Raw genomic sequence first — 13,586 nt, forward strand, 5'->3', positions numbered from 1 at the left:
TGCGGGAAGTGGGGGTTCTCTCATCACCTGGGCTGATCTTTCCCCCTCACCCTGCCCCACGGCGCTGCTGGGTTAAAGGAGATGACAAGCTCACAGCCAGTCATCAGTGGAGCTGGGGCACCCCATCAGTGTCAGCCCAGAGGAAGGGAGTGGGGGGGTGGAGACCCCAGAGGTATCTAGGAGGCCAAAGCAACACCAAGAGGGACAGTGCAGGTATCCGCACCAGTCACAGGGAGGTGTGGACGTTTGCTCTGCTGTCGCTGCACCAGCGACAGTTCTTAGAGAGGGCCGGTGCTCCACTCTGAACGGACCAGCCGAGTAGCCCAGGCTGGCTTCGCTCCGGGGGGTGGCGTGCATGAAGAATTGCATCTTGGCTGGCCAGGTCTCCATGGTCACAGGGCTGGTGGTGGAGGCAAACTTTTCAAAGGTCACTTAACGGTGAGAAAAATCCAGGGCAGGTCACGTGACCATCGGCACAAGGGCTAATAGTTGGCAAAGGGAGAGCCCGGCACAACGGGCAGCTACGGGAATCACGGGCACTCCGTGCGCTGCAGAGACGGGCGGATAACGGAGAATGCGGACGCTAAAGTAAGAGACGCCACGACGCACGTCTGTGCCTTTCATTCGAGGCAGCTGCCCCGCCCAGGAACCAGGGCAGGCTCCCCCCCCCGAACAGGTGCCTGGATGGAAACGGGAAGGGTCTGGGCACTACCTGTCGCGAGCCGTTAGCAGAGAATCACCCACAGCAGAGCATGCAGTGGCTAAGACAGCCAGTGTACAGGGTGCTGAGATAGAGACGCACGACACGTGCCGGAGATACAGCCACCTGCAGTGTCCCACCCGAACGCCCCCCCCCCCCCCCCCATGCACTTCCCATTTCCACAAGATCCCCATGTAGTGTTAGAATCAAAGCAGCATCTTCACCCCCCCTACAAGGCCCAGGCTGCAGAGCGGGAGTGCTGGACCGGCTTTAAAGGCAAGGGTCCTGAACACGCTGCCACCAAAACCAGTTCCAAAGCCCCGAGCAAGGCAAACCTCCCTCCAGCAGCTCTTCAGGAAGCAGCTTCGTGGACAGAGAGCAAAGAGTCCGCCAGGAGAGCGAGGCGAGGCTGGCCCCGGGCTGCGGAGGGAGTGGCTGGCTGGCTGGCTTTGCTAGCAGAAGGCCAGAGCAGGGATGGAGTGGGAGGTTTGAGGGGGCCTCCCACAGCAGTCCCACCTCCCCACTGGAGGCACGATCAGTGGGGGAGCAGCAGTTGTCGAAGGCAATGGGAGACGTTAATTCCGCAAGGCAGCCAACCTGGAAGAAACAGCACAAGAGAGTCACCGGGGAGCACGCAATACTGGGAACGGCGCCCAGGTGAAGCCAGAGAGCACTGGGGGGACGGTCTCGGGAGAATTATGCAAGGCTGTGGGCACCACGCCCGGTGAGGGAATGAGTCAGTCAGTCAGGGAGGGGCGGTTTGTAGGGCCCAGAAGTCTCCCCCTGGAGCATGGATAACAACTTATGTTCCAGCAGGTCAGTTACGAGCACCTTCCCACTCAACACAGCCAACGCACCTCACGCACTCGTGTCAGAGCAGGGCGCAGCAGTGAAGCGCAGGCGCTGTTTCACAGCCTGGCCACTACACAGCTGGCACCCGGTGGAGCTCAGAGGCACGGGACACAGCACAAGCCCCAGTGCTCCCTGCCGCACGTAGGGGCCCAATTCAAACGCTGACTTCAGCGGACGAGCTGATGGGACAGAGCAGCAGGTGCACGGCAGCGCTGGGGGGGTGGGGAAGCAGCATCGGTGTTCGAGACCCATCGTGCTCACACCAGACACAGGCCAAGCCTTCCAGCCTCCCGGGAGTGAGCATCACGTGGGGCCCTGGGTGGAAGCAGTCGGGCTGTTACTGAGGAGGGACGCCTGGAGGAGCTGACGGAGGACAGATGGAGTTTGAGGAAAGGCCAGAAGCTCCACTTGCCATCGCCTAACCTATTGCTGGCCCCAGGAGAGAGGAGAAAGAACGGCACCTCCAGCGCCAGGCCTGGAGCAAGGACCGCGTCGCCTCACGTCTGTGCGGTGGGAAGCTGACTGCAGACAAAAGGCACATTCCCAGCCACGCCGCATTACGCAGCTGGGCCAGGGTTTCCATTTCTACAGGTCTGTAGAACGTCCCCTACCCCGGGGACACCCCTCAGACCTGCCTCAGCTCAACCAAAGCCGCGCTCCCCCCGTGCTGCCCGCAGCCCGGAACAAGAGAACCGGGAGAAAGTCTGGCAGCTGGGCGGCGACTCCCCCAGGGTCCTGAACAACAGAGCTCCGGAGGTGCAAGTGACGCCTGCTGCTCTGGGCTCAGCCCTCAGCAGGGGCCTCTATGGTAGCTGCATGTAGAGCAGCAGGGAAGGGGCGGAGGAAGAGGAACTCCCCAGCGATGGGGGGCAGCAGCAAGCCTCTTCTGGGGACGTTCCAGAGAGATGGCCTGTCTGAAGGTCAGTGCCAAGCACTCGGAGAGCAGGCTCAGCTGAGCAGGGCGAGCATGGGGCCAGGAGAACTCCCAGCAGCGTGAGATTGTGCTGGTCACAGAGCTGAGCAAGCAACATCTTCAACGAGCTCCGGTCCCTAGTGGCCCCCCAGCCGTATTGCTGGTAGAATCAGGAGGCCCCTCTCCTTCTGCGGGGCAGCACAAGGCAGGCTGCCTGGAGGCGGCTCCTCTGGCGCTTTGCTAGGCTTCCCCATGCACAGGGAAGTGACAGCCCAGAGGTGGCTCCAACAGCTGGCTAGCCCCACAAGAGATGAGTGAATCCTGCTGCAACCCGTCCCGCCTGAGCTACCCCTCCGAGCAGGTGCAGAGCACCTTGCGGGCCGTTCCAGCTGCTCAGGAACATGAAGCCCAGCGACAGAATCACCCCAAGGGACGTGGGGGAGGGAAAGGAGAAGAGAAAGAACCTTCGGGACAGCTGGTCTTCCTGGGTGCGGACAGAGCTCTCCCCCACTGCGGACGCCCCCTCGGGGAGCTGGTTGAGCTGGTCCATGATCTCCAAGCCATTCTCCTCAGCAATCTGCACGATGAGGCTGTCCACCTGCTCCTGCGGCGTGGTCAGGGTGGTAGCAGAGCTCATGGAGTCCTCCATCACCTGCCACGGACCGAGTCAGGATGTGAAACAGAAGCAACCGGCTGGCTTCATTGAAGAACCCACCCGGCCCATGTCCCTGCCTGCAGGAGCCAGTTACAGATCTTGAGTCTGGCCCACTGCTCCTCTCCCCGAGAGTCCTCCACATCCTCGTCAGAAGCCAGACAGCAGGTCTGTAGGACAGGAGGGTGGGTCCTGGAGCCAGGGAGCTTCTAGGCCCCTAGACATCAGTGTACCACACAGCAGCTGACAGGACACCTCCGTATGAAGTGTTCTGAGAGGCCAATACCCCATCTGTCCATGTTCGCTCCCCCTGCCTCAGGGTCTCAGTGAAACCTCCAGATACTGTAGATTATGCTCAGACACTTGCACGGGGGCTTTCCTGGCCATTAGAGACAGCTCTCTTGTCCTGGTTAGACACACTGCCCATCCATGGTCACAGCCGTATTCGAGAACAAGCTCAAGGCCGGCTCGACTTGTGAGCATGGGACGTGCTATAGACTGTTCCCAGACGGATCAGGTCAAAGGCAGAACAGAGCGTGGCCCACAATCACTCACGTGGCCCTGTGGCTGGGGAAAGCGGGGCAATCAAACAAGCCAGTGACGCCACACTAAGAGGAAGGACCGGCCAGACGGGAAGGCACTGGGCTGTAACTCAGGAGCTCTGGTTTCCGCTCCCAGCTCTGAGATGTGACCTGGGACAAGTCACCTAGTCTGTGTGTGTGTCAGTTCCTCATCTGTGCCCTGGGGACAAGACACTGTCTGTCTACTTCAACTGTGAGCTCTGAGAGACACTATGTGCACGTACGGCACCTAACCCAAGAGAACCCTAATCTTCCTCTAGGTGTTACTGGAAACAACGGAGCATCAAGCCAAAGACCACATCAAGGAGCCCTGGAAAGGACACGTAAATGGGGTGCTTGTGTCTGAGCCCACAATGATGTAGGTGCTACAGTTCTATCTGCAACACCCCCCAACCTCCGAGAGTACACGCATGCCAACGAGGACAGCTCTTCTCGCCAGCCAGCAGTCTACCCCCAGGCAGGAGATGGCACAGCACTTACTGAAGTGTGAACATCCAAGTTCTGAACCTGCTGCTCAAATTTATCCATCACCGCTGAGACCTTCTGCAGGTCCATGGAGCTCAGAGCTTTGTCCAAGGCCTTGGTCACCTGGGCCATGTTTTTAGTCACCTGTAAGAGGAGGTTGGAAAACACACACACAGAATAAATAATAATCCAACACATACAGCACAGCTCAGAGTGAGAGCTAGCCTGGCCAAAAGGACTTCAGTGTTATTGGAATTTCCACCACAGCTACGAGACAGGGCAGCCTCAATCTGCAACGTGATCCCTGCCGTGAATAGCACATGGCCTCTCTAAGCTGGGCCACAGCACTGCAGAAAGTGCAGGTGGGATCCAGCTTTGGTCATGTAGCTCAAAGCAGAGAGATTTCAGAGAGAATCCAAGGGGCTGACAAACACCCGCAGGTCCCAGCAAAATCAAGAGGACCTGAGGGTGCTCAGTACCTTGCAGAAGAGAACTCTAACCCACAATCCCCGGCACACCAGCATGTCTAGACACAGTGCGAAGCCAAGGGAGCGATTTCAGGCACAAACCCGCTTCTGCAGACGTGGGCTCGAATATGGATGAAGCCACAAATGAAGCAAGTTTGAGGGACTAATTTCTGGTCCCCCAGTGAAATATATCAGCCACATCACAAGGCGATCGCATGCACACTGGCATTTCAGCAGCTGTGGCAGTCTCTGCCAATGTCTGGTCTAGATCCCGGCCCTGACCCAACCCCAGTTTGGGGGTGGGAGGTTTCACAGCTCTGCCAACACTAAAGTCCAAAGTTAAGCAAGTTACAGAAGAAGAGAGGAATGTTGGCAGGAGCAGGGTGGGAAGGGCCATCTGTACAAGGACAGACACCAGCGCCTGTCCCCCTAGGGATACGCCTTACCCCCTTCATGGTCACCGCTGTCTGGACCTTGGAGGCCACAGCATCCACTCGGGAAGCCATCCGAAGCCAGTTTACCCCTTCGTTCTTCTTCCGGATTGCATTCTCTGCGTAGACACGAGCACATTCAACATTCTTCTGCTGAAGGGCCTGGAACACGGAAGGGAAAAGATTTGCAGGAGGAATCCATTTTGCTTCACATGTCAGAAACAAAGGTCTCCCATTTCCACCCCACGGATTTCATGCAGAAATCGGTCTTGTCTGTTCTTTACAAAGGGACGTGGGTGTTTTCTTGGATCAGGATTAAAATACGTTAGTGGAGTCTGTGGTAGCAAAACATTCTAGGACATGCAGGGTCAGGGCTGAGACTAGGAGGTTGGGAGATTTCAGGATGGCCTGTTGCACCCGGTACGTCAATACAGGATGGGGGTGGAGAACAGGCCTGCCTGGATCTTAGCCGTGCAGCTGGAGAGGTAAGAGAATACAGTGCAGTAGATTCTGCTTATTAGCAACTCCTCAGTCACCATTATCCGGCAGTTGCTAACAAGCGGAAGGCAGGTTTGCAGGACTGCAGCCAGGATAGCCAGTGCTGGGACGTGCCTCCCCTAGCTGCAGCCCTGCAACCTGCCTATGGGCAGGGCAGCAGCAGGGAGGAGGGCTGCAGCCCAGAGGCTGGGCCTTACTACGGCGAACGGGAGCGCTGGGGCCCACAGAGCTGCACGGCACCTCTCCCTGTGCTCTTCAGGGGTTAGTGTTCAGCACATCCCAGCTCTTCCTTGTCTGAGAGAGCACCGTGCAGCCCCCTACCCTCACTACTGCAGCCCACAGCCTCCCCTCCCAGCCCACAGCCCCTTACCGCCTGTGGGGTCCCCATACGCAGGCAGGTTTGGAGCCTGCAGCCAAGGAAGGCAGGTCCCAGCACTTCCTTCCCAGGCTGCAGCCCTGCACACCTGCCTGCAGTGGGGGCTTTTCTTCCAAAAGCTGCACCCCATTGCCAATACCCAAATCCCATTAACATTAAAGTCAACGGGGCAGGGTTGGTTCTTGGCAAAGTTGCCATTAACCCGAAGTTGGTAATATCCAGGGTGCTATTAAGTGGAATTTACTATAATTCCTTAGTCCTCTTGGTACAGGGGCATGGACTGACGGCACAGACTGAAGGGTGTCATAGCTGGAAAGACACTAGCACTCAGGGACAGTCTGGGTGTTAATTTCATCTCCACCAGCAACTTCTACCGCCTCCACACAGTTCAGTCGTACTTCCGCACCTTCTTGACTTTGGCTTGCTCTGTCTTTGAGTCCTTCTCGGCCTTCTTGGCTAGCTTCTCCAGCTGCTTTGCTGTGAACTAAGAGACACAGAGACTTTGGTGCTCAGCCGTGAAAGGGTCAAACATTAACACAATCAGAGGCTCCCACAACTTTCACAAAAGCCCAGAGGCTCTGTCCTAGGAAAGCATGTGTATGGGGCCCACAGTCTGCTGGCGCTTCCTCAGCTGCCTTTGAGGGCTGGCTTGTCCTTTATACAATCCTAAAATGCAGTGAGACAGGCTGGCCAGCTGCCGTGGTTATGGATGTGCCTAGGCATACAACAGAGGCAGCAAAGGGAAAGGGACTCAGCTGGCTGATTTATGGAGCAGAGTCGGAGAGCTCTGAAGGAGGCCTGGCTTCCTTGGCCAGACAGGTAAAGCTGTGGTGTGGTACAGGCTGAAGCGTGTTGTCCTGTCTCTGCGGCTGCGGGTGCAATTAGTTGAGGCCCTTGAGATGTCAGGCCCCAGGGTTAAGTGGAAGGGAGCTGGGGGCTCTCAGTAAGGCAACTGCGACACATTCTCTGCCACAGCTTAGCTTCTGTGACCTGCAGGACATGCGGAAAGGCTCACTTTTCAAGGCTTTTTCAGAGGGGTGAGGGTGAAAGGGACTGATTGCTGCTTGAGGGGAACCATAGGAAGGAGTCTGCTTTGGACTTGGTACCATCTTTCCATAACGTCCCCTGACTGTGTGGGTCTGACTTTGCCTGTGTGGCTCCAGAACAGCTGATCAGTGCAGTGAATGACTCTAGATAAATGCCTCCCCCTCCCTACGATAGCTGGGTACGCAGAGGCCCTCAGCAGTGGATGAGAGGCAGAGTTGCAGCTGTTATTTCAAACCGATTTTCATAAAGGCATAGCTCAGAAGAATATGATCTACAGGCGCCTACTACATTTAATCCAATCACCAGGTGAAGGGCTAACGTGCGTAACTGATTTGCTGCTCACACCAAGGGAGGTGAAGCACTTTCTGCAACTGCAAGCTGCACTCCACTTCCTTACACCTTTACATCACGAGTCAAGTGCTAGCAACTTTACTGATGATGTCTGCAGGGTCTGAATCACAGCATCATTAGGGATCTCTGCTCTGCACTGCACCCCCCCAAGTTCCTGCTCTTTCACCACCACAGCCATAATATTGGGATCATTATGTAGCTGTTCACCTCTCCCAGCTCCGTATACAGAAAGCCCAGGTGGCTCCCCATCCTGGGAGACCATCGGTGAAAATACAAGTTTGCCAGCACTGCACATCACACCCCGGCTGGAGGGAGAGCACTGGAGCAGTAGGTAAACCCTTCAGAAGGCAGAACAGAGAGAGCAATAGGAGTTGGAGTTACGATGGGAGGTTATGGGAGAGGTTTCTCCAAGTCAGTGAACTCTCATCAAGTGGGTGAGAGAAGGTTGGAGCAGAAAGCAAACAAAAAGTCAAATGTAAGAACAAGGGACAAACTTAGAGCCGGACTAGCTGCCTCTTAAAGATGATCAACCTTAGCCTCTGGCTATTAGAGGAGCCCACAAAACACCAGATTCGCACTGGTTCTGGCAGTCGTCTGGGCCCCGAAGCAGCCTGTTCTGTTTTGTACAGACCTACCACCCATACCACACGTCATCACAAGAAGGTCTTAGAGCAACAGTTCCACTGGCTTGTTGACTTTCCTTTGGCCAAGGGAAGCCCCTGCTGGGAAGGATAGAATAATGAATCCCCAGGCAGGGACAGAAAGGGAAATGCCGTAACGCCCACACTCACCTTTAGCTGGAAGAGTGTATCTGAAAAGAGAAAGGAGGTGACTCAGAGAGTTGCTATAATGCACTAATAAAGTCACACAGTCTCTCATCCAAGGCACTGTGGTTTTGGGAGTCAGCCCGGTTCACAGCCCACTGCCCCTCAAAAGCATCGCAGCCACATTCCTTTTGCTGAAGGGGGCTGGCCAGGCTGAGGTTGCACTGCTCGCAGAGCCCAACACCACCACCAGGATTGTTCAGAAAAGTCTCTTCTGGGCAAGCAGAGGCACCTTCCCCCATGGCACTCTCAGCCTTTACCTGTCCACTGGGGACTCCTCAAGCTACCTAGCTAAGATACCCCATGTAGCCTCCATCACCCTAGTATGTAGTCACCTCCCAACCTTTACCCAGTGTCATTATCCCCATTGTACAGACGGGGAAGAGAGACATAGGGAAGCTAAGTGATGTGCCCAAGGGCACACAAAAAGCCTGTGGCAGAGCAGGGACTTGAACTTGGGTCTCCCAAGTCATAACTGGTGCCCTAACCACTGGGCCAATCCTTCCTCTTCTCTCATGCTAGAGCCCTAGCCACTAGGTTACAGGACCAGCGCATGCACATTGACTGACAAGGCCCAGAGTTCTTGGGCAAATGGAGTGACACAAACAAGAATTTCTAGCAAATAGCAGAAACTCCTATGTTAAAAGACCCTCTCCACATAACTGACCAACCCCTGCTGGAGTCTCATGTAGCTACAACTGGGCTCAAATGACACTGAAGCTGATTTTTAAACATGGTTGTAAGGCCAGTGGTGATTGGACCATTGTACACACCTAGCTCTAGGATGGAACATGTGCCATCTCAGAGAGCTTGTTACACAGGCTGTTGGACGGTTTTATGGGAGCCACTGCCACAGGATTGACTCCAGCTTTCCATTTCGTGACCAACCAGTGAGGATCAGGGTTCGGAGCACCCAAGATAACAGCTAGTGCTATCTGCACTGCTCTGCTGGTGGGAGGCACAGAATACTGAAGGAGCCATACAAGCTAGATATGGCTCTTTGAAATCAATGGACTTGTTGAACTTTATATCCACTGGAAAAATGACGTACAATAAATGACTCCATAGCACTATGACTCACTCTTGCGGTGAGTATCACAGCATTCACAGCCTGGGACAGAGGCTCAGTGACTTCACTATGCAGTTCTTTCTCCATACGTGGGACCATAACACTGGAGTGGAACTAAGAGAAACCACATTCTGACTTCCACCTAACAAGTGACATCAGCAGGCAGCCTGTTTCCTTTTATTGAAATAGCTGTGTTACTTGTTACTGTGGTTCCTCAGGCCTCTGACCCAGAACCCGCCACACCCCAGCCAGCCACGTAAATAACTCTCAGCCAGCTTCCCCCAGCCAGTTTCATGCAGGAGGAAATGGATCAGTTCAAGAACTTGGGCAATTCTAAATACCTTTTAGTTCTCCCAAATGCCTGGACCCATTTCAACGAACCATAAAAGTCAGGGACAAGCAAGCCCTCCTGGAGTTCTCTCTCTTCATGACCAAGGTAGCGTGGACCCTCGGGCTGCACTTGCCTCCCCCAGCTTTATCCAGTGCCCGTCAAGGGTCCCCACCATCCTCCTCCAGAGCCTATTGGCCAGGGTGACTGAGCAGGTGAGGGGCAGAGCTTTGGGGGAGCAAAGCCCAATCCCCACTGCAGGCCAGTCCCAGGGAACCCCCCCTCCCCTGTCACATCGTCACCGGCCCTGATGTCACCAAGGGATTTCCTCTCCCCGCCCCAATGGCCACCACCCCCACAACCCCAGCCGCCCTGACCTTCTCCCTCCCCTCCCCCATCCCAGGCCCCCGCCGAGCCCTGACCTTCTCCCTCCCCTCCCCCACCGGGCCCTGACCTTCTCCCTCCCCTTCCCCATCCTAGCCCCCTGACCTTCTCCTTCTCCCTCCCCCTCCGGCCCCCCATCCCCCCTGGGCCGGCCCCGCTCCTCTGCCGCAGGAGCCCCTTCCCCTGGAGGCAGTAGGAGGCCCCGGCGCGCGGCTCGGAGCCGGAGGGGGAGGGGTGGGGTCTTTCTCTTACCGTCCATCCTGAACCCAACCGCTACAACGACCACTTCCGGGTTCTCCAGACACTTCCGGATTGTTGCGTCATCACTTCGCTTCTTCTCGCGAGACTGGCCCTCGCCCGTGGCGGCTGAGCGCTGTCCAGCGCATGCGCATGCGTAGAGGGAGAGGCGCCGGAGGGCGGGTGGCTGGGGCTCTGCAGTAGGCGTGGCTCCAGGCAAAGGGAGCCAGCCCTCCTGGAGCCACTATTAAGGCGCGCTCACGGTGTGGCCTTGGCCAGTCGCTGCTGCTCCGTGCCTCAGTTTCCCCCTCTGTAGAATGGATTTGGATTTGTTAAGCTACGCTGGTCGCTGCCATATTTGTTGCTCCTTCTGCACATCGGGATGGTTTGTTCCTGCAGCCTCAATACGTTGTCTTTAAATTACAGCCAGCGCTCTTGCACTCCTTTCCCCCTCACGTTAGTCTCCCAGGGGATCTCGCCCATTAGCTCCCTGCAGCAGTCAGAGTCGGCTTTTCTGAAGTCCATCGTACCCCTTGGAAGGAAGCGCTGTTTAAATGTTGGCAACAAGCACCAAACCCATGAGCTGCCAGGCTCTGCTTCCTTTGCAGCCGGTGGTGGTGGTGGATCAAAGTTCCCACACACCTTTTAAATGAAAGGAGTTTTAATATGTGAAGACTCAAATAATCTCCTTGCTGACCCTCCCCCATCATGGTGGATAAGAGTCCGTTGAGTTTGGGGTAAGGAGAGCCAAAAATGGTTTTTGCAGTCTCACCTCATCGTGCGAAGGTCCCTCTGGGAGCAGCATCAGTTACTGTGCCTGTGATGCTGCTGCTTATTGATGAGTCACAAAAGGACCCTGGTGGTGCAAGCAAGAGACCTGCAGAGGCTAGCACATGGGGACCAGGACTCATCTATGGGGCAATTCATGAGCAGACAGGGAGACATGAGAGGTAAAGAGTTCTCATTCCCCAGTGTAGTCTCTGTGCCGAGAGGTTCCCCAATAGGGTAAAAAGGGTTAATGTTACGTGTCCATTGACATAATTAGATCCATGCGAACACAACAAAGAGGTTATGGAGTATGATTTTTGTGCTTAAACAGCAGAGAATGAGTCAGGATGCCTGCATTCAATTCCCAGCTCTGTGAGGGAATGTGCCGGTCTGCTGGGGAGAAAAAGGGACTGAAAGGCAGGACTCCTCCCCACTCTTACTGATTTGCTGTGTGAACTTGGGCAAAGTCATATGACGTTTTTGTGCCTCAGGTTCCCTGTCCGCAAAAAGACAACACCTGCCCCATCGAGGGGCTGTGATTAATTAGGGGAGGCTGGACAAGTGTGTTGAGATCCTCAAGTGAAAGTCATTATAGAAGCGAAAGGTAATATTTCTGAGAAGATGACAGGCTGTTGGCCTTTTTGATCATTTGGAAATTCTCTTAGATGAGCCTCCAAAATGGAAAGTCCAGGAAGTCCCTGGTACCCATGTTTCTAGCAATGGGAATCTAAGACTCAACAAAGGTGTCTCACTCCTTCCTCTAGAATAAGTTTTTTATATATCCCTGGATGAAACATGCCAAAAACATTACCTTGAAGAGTACTGCATTGGGACAGTTGGGGTTCTACACCAAAAACCACTTCTGGATCTCACATATTTGAGGAATTAGAGAGCTGGAGTGGAGTGAGCAACAAGTGCTAGACAATGTGAAAGGAGGGCAGTGCCGTCTACTCCACCACTTGAGTCTCTCTGCACTCACCAACGGTGTCATTCTCAGTGAAGATTGATTTGCTCACCTCTGGGGTTAGAAGACATTTAGGTACCCAAATACAAATTCAGCATTCCTACTCTGTCTCGCAATAAAAGATAAAGCACCCATGTTGGACTCTTATCCTCCAAGCCTGGACTGCATCTCAGAGTGGGGGAGTGGCCCATGCCATTTATTAATCCATGTTATATCCCCCTTAATTTTTGTGTGTATTGATTTGTTGTTATATGGTTGCTTGCAAAGATTGTGTTGTGCATGCTAGTTTGCAGTTGTGGGTTGCTCATGAGGGCAGGACTGTTGACACAGATTTTGATTTTTTTAAGGATTTGTTTTGAAAATAACTCATATAAAGAACCACAATGGTAGGCCAGGGACAAGAGATAATAGATTTGGGGTGCCTACTCTGATGGATGTGGATATGCAATGTAATCTAAAAATACCAAAGTGTAATAAGTGTATGAACCCTGTATGTAACCTGGTCAATAAGATAAGGTTACTGCATAACTCTGGTTGGTTATTAGAATTTCTGGTATTTCTACTGATAACAATAGGGGACTGTGGGAAGAGCAAACAGGAAAGCAACACAATAGATCTGGATAAGGACATTCCAGCACACATTTGAAAGACAATGGGGCAAGCTGTTAACTTTAAGGATCCTATCTTCAAGGAAGATGGCAAGCTTGTTTTGCCAGGACGGGAACTTTGAGATCAAAGGAACACTAAAGAGTTAAAAAGGATTTCTCAGAGGGAGAAGGGAAGTCACTTGTCAAAGCTGTCTAGGCAAACAGGCTGAGAGAGAAAGAGACCTCATGGGGGGAGTCAAAAGTGGGTCTTCCTAGAACCTGTGAATGGTAAGCCTGGGTAAAGCTAGACATGCAACAGTCTGGTTTATTGTGTTTTCTCTGAAATATTTTTGTTCCAAACAAAATGATACTGTGTTTTAAGCAGGCTGGCTAGACACTGTATTTACCACTGTAATTGCTCTCAGAAGGAGCAGAATTGCAAGGTCCAAGCCATTCAGACCTGCTGAGGCAATCATGATAAGTGCCAGAAGGCTGTAACCCAAGACCTGATCTAAGAGTGGAAAAATCATGTCGTTCCACCCACAGCCAGGTGACGGCTAGAGGCCAGAGACCTGGGAGAAGGGGTGCATTTTACAAGACAAGGAGGCGGGGTCAATTGTTCTGTTTGCCTGATAACTGTTACCTAAAATTTCTCCAGGTCTGTGCCTGTTTGCCTCATTCCATGGCTCCAATAAATCCCCAAAACTGGTATGCAATGGGGAGAGCAAGTGCTTTCCACCTGCATTGACAGGGCTCCAGTTTTCCCCCAAAAGGAAGAGAAGAGAAGAAGCAGACATTTCCAAGAATTCCTATAGGACTCTGTTCTCTCAAACGGCTCAAGCAGGCATGTAATAATGAGTGATCTCATCAATAACAACATTCTCAAATCACTAACAGCTACATTTTAAATAGCCATGTATAAAAACAAGTGGGAGCAGCCTGCGGCAGAGAGTGAATAACGTTCTGTGCCCCAGCGCTAAACAACTGAAGAGAGTTATCAATGTTTGTCTTTTCTTTGCATCCAAAATTCTTGCAGCTGAAGGTCACCATAGTGTAGATGGTAACCAGAGCAGGGAGTCCAGACAGCCAAAT

The 13,586-nt window shown here is 53.7% G+C and overlaps 1 protein-coding gene across 1 annotated transcript; it reads right to left on the minus strand.

Moving 5' to 3' along the window:
• Positions 1 to 867: 867 nt before the first annotated feature.
• On the minus strand, positions 868 to 10,271 carry CHMP1A (charged multivesicular body protein 1A). Its single transcript, XM_067536711.1, has 7 exons — positions 10,191 to 10,271; positions 8,125 to 8,144; positions 6,342 to 6,419; positions 5,077 to 5,223; positions 4,179 to 4,307; positions 2,930 to 3,117; positions 868 to 1,297 (listed from the first exon to the last, which is right to left on the minus strand). The coding sequence occupies exons 1-7, from the start codon at positions 10,195 to 10,197 to the stop codon at positions 1,276 to 1,278; spliced, it is 591 nt and encodes a 196-aa protein (XP_067392812.1). The 5' UTR covers positions 10,198 to 10,271; the 3' UTR covers positions 868 to 1,275.
• Positions 10,272 to 13,586: the final 3,315 nt, after the last annotated feature.

This window comes from Emydura macquarii, unplaced genomic scaffold, assembly GCF_026122565.2.
Source record: "Emydura macquarii macquarii isolate MOO-44397 ecotype Brisbane River unplaced genomic scaffold, CSIRO-AGI_Emac_v2 contig_3647, whole genome shotgun sequence".
NCBI lineage: Eukaryota > Metazoa > Chordata > Testudines > Chelidae > Emydura > Emydura macquarii.